The 11,414-nt window shown below is 40.2% G+C and overlaps 1 protein-coding gene across 3 annotated transcripts in view; it reads left to right on the top strand.

The window, feature by feature from the left end:
* The window catches only part of LOC127813463 (embryogenesis-associated protein EMB8), a 45,286-nt gene extending 35,181 nt beyond the window's left edge, over positions 1-10,105 (top strand). The window contains exons 4-9 of one of the 3 annotated variants that reach the window (XM_052354423.1): positions 6,403-6,545; positions 6,637-6,734; positions 6,817-6,911; positions 7,464-7,517; positions 8,525-8,719; positions 9,638-10,105. In XM_052354423.1, the coding sequence (XP_052210383.1) occupies positions 6,403-6,545; positions 6,637-6,734; positions 6,817-6,911; positions 7,464-7,517; positions 8,525-8,719; positions 9,638-9,691 (639 nt within the window). In that variant the 3' untranslated portion in view covers positions 9,692-10,105. Of the gene's footprint in view, positions 1-6,402; positions 6,546-6,636; positions 6,735-6,816; positions 6,912-7,463; positions 7,518-8,524; positions 8,720-9,330; positions 9,594-9,637 lie in introns of those variants that run through there. The other 2 variants (XM_052354424.1, XM_052354425.1) reach the window with 2 other exon arrangements.
* Positions 10,106-11,414: the final 1,309 nt, after the last annotated feature.

The following is an 11,414-nucleotide window of genomic DNA, read 5'->3' on the forward strand; positions in this document are numbered from 1 at the left end:
AGCATTCAAGTCTCTTGGCTGTGCTCTCATCGAGGAAGCTGTGGGTACTCCCACTGTCGATAAGAATCATCAAGCTACACCCATTTGATCGGCCTTCCACCTTCATAATCTTATTATTAGCTACCCCCTTCAAAGCATGAATGGAAATCTCTCCATTGTCCTCCTTGTCGTCCTCCTCGGGGTCTAAGTCCCCGGCCCCTCCTTGATCCTCTCCTTCGCCTCCCTCTAGTAGGAGGATTTGCCTTCTACATTGGTGTCCTGGGTGATATTTGTCTCCACAACGGAAACAGAGTCCTGCTAGTCTCCTTTGTTCTCTCAGTTGTTCCCCATATGGAGCCGAGTTTGATCCTCCCACGTGTTTTCCCTTCGCCAACTCCTTATTGTAGCTCTTTCCTCCGATATTGGATGTGCCCGGACCCACCCCTCTCTGTTGTTGCCTTTGCTTCTTCATCATCACCTCCACCAGGGTCTCTTGCAAGCGGGCACTCTCCGAAGCCTGTTCCACTATTCTTGGCCTCATCATTTTCACCATTGGCCGCAACTCCTCGCTAAGACCGCTCATGAAGCTGGATACGAAATAAGCTTCCGAGAGGTGGGGGTTGTGGCGAATCATGAATGACCTTAACTCTTCAAACCTTTGCAGATAGGATTCAACACTTCCCACCTACTTGAGTTTGTTGAATTCCTCTATAGTATCCATCATGCTTCTTTCTCCAAACCTCTCGCACAACTTCTCCGAGAACTCCTCCCATGTATACTCCCTCCTTACACTCAAGCACCCTTGGAACCATGCGTCCACGACTTCATTGAAATAAGCAGTGGCCAGTGGTACCCTTTGTGCCTGCGGTATATTGTACCAGTCAAACAGCCTCTCACATTTTCTTACACACCAACGTGGGTTAACCCCCTCAAACATCGGAATCTCCATCCGAGGCATTGGGTACCCTGGTTGATGATGATTGGGAGGCTCCACCTTGTCTCTCCCCAGCATCCTCTCCAGCTCCTCTTCCAGGTTTATCTCCAGTTCGGATGTTCCAATTCCTCGTTCCATTCTATGGTTTTGTAGAATAGGCTCATTTCTCTCCCTAGGGGGAAGTCCGGTGCCATCCTAATCGAATTCTGATGGGTAAACATCACCATGAACTGTTGCATCTGAGCTCCCAGTTCGTCTCGTACTCTCATGATTGAAGAATCCAACCTTCGCTCCAATCCTTCCATGGAACTCTCTAGCTTGCGGTCCATAGCTACGATTGCCTCATGATTTCGGGTAGCTCCTAGCTCTAGTTGATCGGTTCGGTTCTGAAACTCCGCCATCGTCGATTGCACTTGCTGAAGCCGTGTCTCCAGACCCTTCATGCGAGTACCATCCGCCATTGTTACCGATACTACAAGTGTTGGCCGAGAATCGGTTGCTCTGATACCAATTAATGTCACGGCCGAAGATGACAATAGAGAAACTTCCTTAATACGAGTATTAAGGAGAATTGCTAGCGTTGAGAACAGAGAATTTGGAGGGGGGAGTTAGAGCAATAGAGAGAGAGAAAGAGCGAGAAGGGCTAGAAGATAGATGGAAAACAGAATGTGATTTTCTTCATTGATGCCTTCTTACGGTAGCCTCACTACTGATATAGTGGCAAGGCTGCGGACGTCGGGAATCCTTTTCCCAACGGCTGTAACCATAAGTTTTGTCCTATTCAACCTCTCCCACGTGGAGAATCTTTGGCTAACAAACTTAGCACTAGAAATTACAATAAACCCACAAGTAGAAAGTAAAACAAAGGAATTACATTGCAATGAAAAGAAATTAAAATATGTTGCTGCTCTGCTGCTGAGGGACGGTCGTGACACGTCATTGGTCGCTCTATCAATTGGACATTAAGAATGCCTTTCTTCATGGTGATTTGCAAGAGGAGATTTATATGGAGCAACCACCAAGTTTTGTTGCTCAGGGAGAGTCCAATGTAGTCTGCAAACTCAAGAAGTCTCTCTATGGCTTGAAACAATCTCCACGAGTGTGGTTCGGCAGGTTAAACACTGTGGTTTAAGCCTTTGGTCTCACTCGAAGTGAGGCTGATCATTCAGTTTTCTATCGATATTCTTCTTTATGTATCTACCTCGTTGTTTATGTAGATGACATTGTTATCACAGGGAGCGATCAGGTTGGTATACAAAATTTGAAGGAATATCTCCATCAGCACTTTCAGACTAAAGACCTAGGCAAACTCCGGTATTTCTTGGGTATTGAAGTTGCTCAATCAAGAGATGGGATCTCAATCTGTCCGAGGAAGTATGCACTTGATATCTTAGAAGAAACTGGTGTGGTGAACTGCAAATCGATTGACACCCCAATGGACCCAAATGTCAAACTCTTACCAGGACAGGGGGAGTCTTACTCAGATCCTGGAAGGTATAGAAGATTGGTAGGCAAACTGAACTATCTCACACTCACTTGTCCCGACATTGCTTTTGCTATGAGTGTAGTGAGTCAGTTTCTCAGTTTTCTAAGTGATTCTCACTGGGATGCTGTTATCCGAATTCTGAAATATATCAAACGAGCATCAGGTAAATGGTTACTCTATGAGGATAAGGGGCACACAAATTTTTGTTGATATGCAGATGCAGATTGGGCCTGCTCTCCTTCTGATCATCATTTGACCTTTGGATATTAATTATGTTCTTGTGGAAGGAAATATGATTTCTTGGAAAAGTAAGAAACATAATGTAGTAGCTAGATCCAGTGCAGAGACAGAGTATTGGGCTATGGTTAATGCAACTTGTGAGCTTATTTGGCTTAAGTGACTCCTAGAGGAACTCAAGTTTTGTGAAGTGTCCCCTATGAAGCTTGTTTCTGATAATTAGACTACCTTGCACATTGCTTCCAATCCAGTGTTCTATGAGTGGACTAAGCTTATTGAAATTGACTGTCACTTTATTAGAGAAAATCTAGTTGAAGGTGTTATTGTTACAGATTTTGTTAACTCTAGTGATCAACTTGTCGATGTCTTCACCAAGTCTCTAAACGGTCATTGGATAGAATATATCTATAACAAACTTGGTGCATATGATATCTATGTTCTAGCTTGAGGGGGAGTATTAGAAATATTAGTATAATTAGATATATTGCATATTGTTGTATGTATTTTTATTTATTTATTTGTTGTAACTATGTGTAATTAAGTTAAGCCCATAGGTTAAGCCTATAGGTTTTTCTCTCATAATTGTTTTCTATCAGTTTTGTTGTAGTGCACATGGGTGTTGTTCCCTAACTCTACTTCCAGTTGAACATCCTATAAATAGGCCCTAGTATATAGAGAAATGTATGTTGGAATGATATAGTGAATTCATATTTTCCTCCTTACTTTCTCTCTCTCGTTCTCCCTTGTTTTCCCTCATTTCTTTTGATTTCTGCTCTGTCTCTCCTTCCAATTCTTTCCGTTTCTCTCTCGAATTCTTCCATTTCCTTCTTAGACTCTAGCTAAACCCTAGGGTCGTGACACATGATAAGGTGTGGTGTGATGTTTTTCCTATGGACACTTGTCATATGGTATTGGGTCGACCTTGACAATATGATCGTTGAGCCATTCATGATGGATACAAGAATACTTACTCATTCGAGAAGGATGGTGCAAAGATAGTATTGATGCCCTTTAAGAAGAATTCTTCATCAAGTTTAGTTGATTAGACATGCGATGTTATATGAAAATCAATGTTTGTAAGAGCATTTGAAGAAGCTAAAGTTGCATGTGCTTGGTTGTGATAGAAGAAAATGAGAAAGGTCAAAACTTCTAAAAGTGGTTAAGTCCTTAACGAAGATGTTGTTCTAGAAGAGATTCTAGTTGGATTACCTTCGATGCGAGAAATTCAACACTGCATATAGAATGAGTCCCAAGGAGAATGAAGAGTTGCAATGACAAGTCATTGAACTTATAGCTATAGGATTAGTGAAAGAAAGCGTGAGTCCTTGTGCAGTACTGGCACTTCTAGTACCAAAGAAGGATGGATCATGGCATATGTGCATTGACAATCGTGTCGTTAGCAAGATCACTATCAAATACCGTCTTCCTATTCCTCTTCTTAATGATCTGCTAGATTAATTACATAGTGCATCAGTCATTTCAAAGATCGAGTTGCGCAGTGGATAACGTCAAATTTGAATGCGACCAGGGGATGAAGGGAAGACTACTTTCAAGATGAGAGATGGGTTGTGTGAATGACTGGTGATGCCTTTCGGTCTCTCCAATGCCCCAAGCACTTTTATGTGACTTATAAACCAGGTATTTAGACTTTTAATTGGCAAATTTGTTGTTTATTTTGATAATATTTTGGTGTATAGCCAAAATCAAAGAGAACATGTGGCCCATCTTCATTAAGTCTTTGACATCTTAAGGGAGCAAAAGCTATAAGTGAATCTCAAGAAATGTCATTCTCACGAACATGTGGGCAAAGTATCAGAATAGGTAAGTGAGGAGAAAAGAAGTTTATTATCACACATATGGTTAGTGGTGCCATAATCTATATTCGAGGACCAAGAGATGAACCTTTTGCAATGCAAGTAACGGGGTTACTAGGGTGAGACTACTGTGCGGCTTGCGAAAGGTGCACTATGGACATGCATGACTATTATTACGTCCCTTGTTTCCTCCTAAGTTGGAGGCTTGAGATACAAGAGTTGAAGATTCAGATGGAGGAACAATAGGAGATGGAGAGGACACATTGTGTGCACCTATCATGTATAGCAACCTTTAGAAAGAATCCTTCATGGTAGGATTAGTGGAGCTGGTTAGGATTTGATGTCTGGTGACGTCAAATTTAGGTATCAGTCCAGAGAGAGCAATAACCATAAAAAACTTCTCTCTTTGTGCAATCTATTCAGTACGGGTCGTAGTAAGAGGGAGAAGAACATCAAATTCCTACAAGAGTGCTCGAACCTGGCCCAGATAAGATTCCGTGGATGTCTCTTTTTGAGATTCTTGATATTGGAGACCACGATATATAAGCATTGGATATCATTAGTATAGAACTCTTCAACTTCTTTCCATACGTCAGGACAAGTTTCAAAGGGGCGAAAGAATTGCAAGATTGATGGATCAATGGATTGCCATAGAATACTGCATTACTGGGTATCAACTTGTTCCCATCTAGCCTAATTGGCTGCTGGCACACTTTTAGCCCTTGTGGTAAGATGATCGGCTTGGCCTTGTTTTTTGAACCATATTTTGACAGAGGCTACCCATGAGAGATAGTTGGCAGATGCTATCAACTTGATAGTGGTGATGTTGGGTGTCCCAAGATTGGAGAGGACAAAGGTTTGAGAGGCAACAAAGGCATTTGATGTTGAAATTGGAGCACTAGAGACAGAGATGGTGTCACTGAGGTTAGACATGGCAGAGGCAGCGGAGGCATTTGATGTTGAAATTGGAGCACTAGACACAGAGATGGTGTCACTGAAGTTAGACATGGCAAGGGTTTTGACAAATGATATAGGCTTAAGGGGTGCCATAGGTTCGATCTAGAGTGGTCGGAGGCAAGATGACGACGAATGCACCTACATGCGCTGGCGTGTGGAGGTGGAAGCAAATTACGTGCGGTGGCGCAAGGGGGCGTGACCGATGGTGGCGCGGCACTCGGGGTAGGCCAATCGAAAGTTTCTGAGGATGATGGTGCAGTCGGTTTTTTGGAAGAAGCACAGAAAAAATGCCAATAGGCTCGGCCAATTGCGGGTAGAGAGAAAGAATAGGGTTTGAGTGCCATTGGAAATAGAGACACCGCGGGCGAACTTAGGGTTTTTTCAAAGTAGGCTCTGATACCATGTGAGAGTGATTGGGAGAGAACGTGAGAGATTAGTCTCTCGTGTAGGCTAATTACAATAAATGAGTCCTGAATTATGGAGCTAATCATGGAGATAATTACAGCCTAAATCATGGAGACTAATGACCCTAATTATCAGCTAATTACCAATTGACTATATACACATTCTATAGATGTCTATACACAGAAGGAAATAAATCTCACAGTGACATTGTAGTGAAAAGTGATAAGACGGTTTTTGGAGTTGGCAAGAATTTTCTCTTACTAACGCATATGACTGGTTTAATCTGCAATAACTTTTGAAAACAAAGTTTATAAACTGCTGAAAAATTAAAATATTAAGTTAAGAACATGAATTTATTTTAGATTTTGTTCTGGAAACACCAGGCCTCTTGGCGATGCAGTTACTGTTTTGAGCTTTTGGTTGCATTAATTTTTTTTGTAAGTACACCCAGTTCTATTGATGCTAGATATTCTGTTGAGCTGATTCCTACTCCTAGGAGCTATTCTTTACAGCTGGCTTTTACTTTTTTTATTTGTCTCTTTATTTCATTTCTTGCATTCATATTCATGACATCCTAAATTTTCTTGCAGGAATCCCATAATTGCCCCCTTTCTGGTGCTGTGTCCTTGTGTAATCCTTTCAATTTAGTCATTGCAGATGAGGACTTCCGTAAGGGCTTTAATATTGTTTATGACAAAGCTCTTGCTAATGCTCTGTGTAAAATTTTCAAGAGGTACGTGATAAGTAGATTGTCATTTTACTTTCTGAATATGTTCAAATCTCTAACTGCAGCTTGTTTTACTGGGATTTCATGTTTTTTCTAGGCATTCTCTTCTATTTGAGGACATGGGAGGTGAATATAATATCCACATGGTTGCCAATGCCAAATCAGTGAGGGAGTTTGATGAGGGGCTAACTCGAGGTACATTTTTCAGAATATTTAAAAAACCATTGCTGGAAGCATCATCCTGCCGCTTAAAGATTTCCATGTAACACTTTTGCAGTTTCATTTGGTTTCAAGTCGGTGGATGAGTACTACTCTAATTCAAGCAGTTCAGATTCCATTAAACACGTGTACACGCCTTTACTTTGCATACAGGCAATATTTCTTTTCCATTGTCTCGTATCATACACAGGAAACCTCTGAACCTCAAATCATAGAATGCGTACATCCAACGCAAATTGCTGCGAAATTTGACCTTTTGGCCCTCTGTTTGGATGTGTGGGAATCTGGTACTAATCCATTCCATCGAGGGAATAAGAGATTTTTCTTTTTCTTAATGTTTGAGAAGTAGCTTGTGCATTGTGCAGTCCTTATTAGGAAAACTTATGTCTATATAATTACTGTGCGTAGAAGATCAGGCTCAAATAGGTAATTTAGCTATATCCTGCAATTGTTGTAGTAATCTCATTGAGCTTTAACAGCTTTCTTTGATATACACTTTTGTAAAATACTTGCAACCACATTAGATAAAGGAAGAATGCACACGGTCAGCATTTGGCATGCATTTTTATGAGTTTAGAAGACTAGTGACATGACTCTCAAATTATTTCTAGTCCAATTTCAAATGATGCCAGTCGCCAAGCTGCCTTAAAAGATATGAAATACATTTTACTTGCTCTATGATGTGATGCATTCACTGCTTTGCAGGCTGAAAATGATCCAATTGCTCCATCTAGGGGAATTCCTCGCAAAGATATTGTGGTATGCAAAATTCTCTCCCTCTCTCTCTCTCCCCTAACCACTATGTTACATGCATTATTCTCACTTAAAATCAAATGCTACCTTGTTACAGTGCGTGTACGCATCTTATAGTTGGATGACATAAATTGTCTTTGCAATTGTAATGTTAGTTTCTACTGTGACTTCTATTTCCAAATTTTTTCTTGGTTCCTATGCTACCAAAGATTAGATGGGGGATTAATGATTTCCTGTTTAAATTTATGTTTTCCTGATTTCTGATTTGGTTCTATCAGAGAGAAAGGATCAATTTTTAAACGTGAGCAGATATTTTCTGTTGTACTCGTCTTATTTCGAGTAGAATAATGGATACTATTGTTTGTCTATATCATCATTCTTTCCTTACAGAACAGAGAAACCCCAAGAAGGAAATAGATTCAGTTTCTTTCAAGTTTCCTCTTCTTGGTTTTGACCAAAATGACGATTTTAGATCTAATAGTAGAGTAATACATCGATCCCTAGTACCTATGGCTGGCTGTCTGACTTGCCCTGGCTGTATGAGGTTACCTCTAGACTAGATCTTTTTTGGGCATAGGGCCTGTTTGGCCCAACAGGGCAGCCCACAAGCTTTTACCACTGGATGAATCTTTCATCTAAAGTAACCCTTTGGGATAGCTTAATTGGTTAACCGTGCATGTAGGGAAACTTAGTTACCGAAAGATCATGGGTTCAATTCTGCTCTACGCAAAGGTGTCAATTGTATTATACCAAAGGGCTACCCCCCCGTCTTTGGATGGCGATTGACCTTGTCCGTGGTCGCAAGGCAGGCAGACCATGGTTTATAAGGTGGGTGAGACGCTCGGGCCAAAGGCGACTGAGAAGGCGGGGATCCTTCCATTTCCACGTATATAACAAAAAAAAAAATGAATACACGGATAGAACCAGAGTTGGGCATATGTTTTGCTCCTAAATTAGCATCATGCTCGGTTCAATTCGTGCCTAATACACTCTACGATTTGCTGTTGTTTCAGGAAAATCCAAATTGTTTGTTGATTGTTACGCCGAAAGGCGGCCATTTGGGGTGGGTTGCAGGTCCCCAAGCTCCCCGAGGAGCCCCGTGGACCGATTCTGTGGTGATGGATTTCCTGGAACATCTACAAAGCAGAAAATCTCAGACCATTCACACGGGTGCAAAGCAAAATGAAGAGGGCTTGCACTGCCTAGAGGTATAACGACTACCCGATTCTTCTATTTATATTGTTGTATCTGTTTGGAATTCAATGCAATAAGCTATTGTTATATCAAATTGGATATTGCATCCTTAAAATCTTTAGTTACTCTCTACTCCATCAAACTTGTGTATGGATGAGCACATTCTTTATATTACAAATAAAGGCAGGCTTCTGTGAGTTACTGTATTTTGGTACAGAGAATTATTTATCAGATAAGACCAGTGAGTGCATCTGATTACGACAACCATTAATCATGTACAGCTGATCGTGATTTGATTAACAGCCTTGTCATAATCCTGCATGGAATATTCGATATAGATAATGATGTGAAAATAATCATTTTATAAAAAATGCCTCCTGAATAATTACTATCTTTCCTTAATCCCCACAAAACGAAGAGTGTTGTGCACTAAACATGCTTTTAGTATCTGAAATATTAGACTACGATGATGATGAGGATAAGGATCTATAAACAATATCCGTTTGGGTGTTGGCATATCGCTTACTTTTCTTTAAAGGGAATGGGGTATATAACTCAAATATTAGATTATAATAATTCTTAAAAAAATGTACATAGTGTTTCAGCTTTCAATGTCATTTTCCAGCTTTAATTGTCTTGGAGCATCTGAAGTTTCAAAATATAATTCGAACTGGCTTCATGGAGATGTGACCTGTCGGTCCTTTCGCTCTCTCATCTCAACTTATATCCACTGCACCTTAGTTTGATGCATGACATATAAGGTGAAGGCTGTAAGCCCTGGAGGCTGTCAACTTTTCAAAATTCTCTAATCCTTCCTAGACTTACTTTTGCACGGTTCTAGTGGTTGGTTCTTTCCACGCTTCAAGGTGAATTCTAGAGTATTCTTTCACTACATTGGTCATTGGATAGTGATGTAGTGGGTTATATATAAGGTGGACCCCAGGCCCAAATCAACAGAATCCACGGACGGCCCACAAATCTGTTGATCCGCTACGGACCTAACCTGATTTGGCAGGTTTTGAGGTGACTGTCAAAAGTGGTGGGCCCTACATATTTGGTTACAATTGCGACAGGGCCAACCCACTACTGAAGAAACAAACAAAACAGGTGGACCGGGCTGTACGGCGCGTGGTGGGGATGGATGGCAGGGAAAATGAATTTTGTATGTATTACAAAGCTTGAAAGCCACAGCGAGAGAGTGAGAGAAGCAAATGGCTCGAATCACTTTCAAGCTTTGTGCCAAAAGCCTTTATAAATGTATCCGTTTGATTGTATGTTAACTGTCAAGTGTCATATAATGAGCTGTTTGGTTTGTGAGATTGAGCTAATTCGACGTGGGAATATTTATGTAGTTTTGTTTCTAATTTAATAATTTGAGATTAATTAATTTTTGGATTGTATTTAATTCTGAAGTATAGGATAAATGAAATCTGTTATCTTTCCAGAGATTAATTTATCCCAGGTGTTTTAAGTGTACGTTTGGACGAAAATACCCCCCTAAGAAGGCGAGAGAAAAGCACTCGTCACTTTAGCTATGGGTTATCTAATGTAACAAAGAATGATGGGTAGAATATTAAAAGGAAGTGCAACCCACTTACATAAATGCATATATGAGGATGATTTCACCAATAATAGGATATTCTATTCTATTCCACCTTTCATAGATATATTAAAAAACGTAAAAAAAAAAAAAAAAAACTCTCTTTACTCTAACTTAAGTATTTGAGGGCAATTCTAGAATTGGCAAATTTCTCTAACTACCTGTGTTTGCAAAGTAATTCAAAGAAAAAAAGAAAAGGAGGAGAACAAAGATAACTGTTGGTGCAAATTCTCTAAAAGCATCGATTGGACTTTATCATGGGTTTTTTTTTTTTTCTTTGAGTAACGTCCTATCACGAGCGTTATCATGAACTGGTCTCAGAGTACGATGAAAGAGATAAATTAGGGCCCAAGGGCCGCAAGATTAGAACCCGGAGTAGCACTCAAACGTGAGAGAGCTCCAAACAGGTCTGCCCACAACCACTCGGGATAGTCCCTGGGACTTACCATGGGGCATTTTTGAGTCTTGATGTAAATGGTAATCAATCAATTGCGTTATAGGGAAGAATGAGCCCCTTACTTGTAGTTGATTGTCTTAATAAGCTTCAATGACAGAGTTGAGCGATGCGAACTAAGTTTTTCCTACCACAAATATTGACGAAATGCAAGAAAGAAGATGAAAGTTTAAACAAAGTCCAATTATAAGATCAAAATGATCAGCATAATAAGGGATATGACAATCATCACAGAAAGAAATGTTCACATAGTCAAGAATGATGTCGTTAAACAAAAGACGCAAAGTTACAACATCTTATAAAAATGATGGCAAATAAGCTTCGCGAAGATGAAGGAAGTTTCAGTTCAATTTATTCGTTATCTGATCCATTCATGGATGAGATCTGGAAAGCTCAATTGCCATCTCGTTATAATTTTTTGTAGCTAGAATAATAATATGATGGAATCGATGATCTCGTAGCTCATATTACAAGGCATAATGCCTGCCAAAGCTTTGTTGTGTCCAGGTTTCCCTCAAACTCTGAGGGGAAAGCAACAAAGGACTAGTTTAACTCGCTGGAGCCTTGAAGATGTAGGAGCTGGCAAACAGATTATCACTAGATTCAATTGTTACCAATGAGTCAAGAAGTCTTGCACCAGTTTACTACCATTAAA

This window comes from Diospyros lotus, chromosome 11 (genome assembly GCF_014633365.1).
Source record: "Diospyros lotus cultivar Yz01 chromosome 11, ASM1463336v1, whole genome shotgun sequence".
Lineage (NCBI taxonomy): Eukaryota > Viridiplantae > Streptophyta > Magnoliopsida > Ericales > Ebenaceae > Diospyros > Diospyros lotus.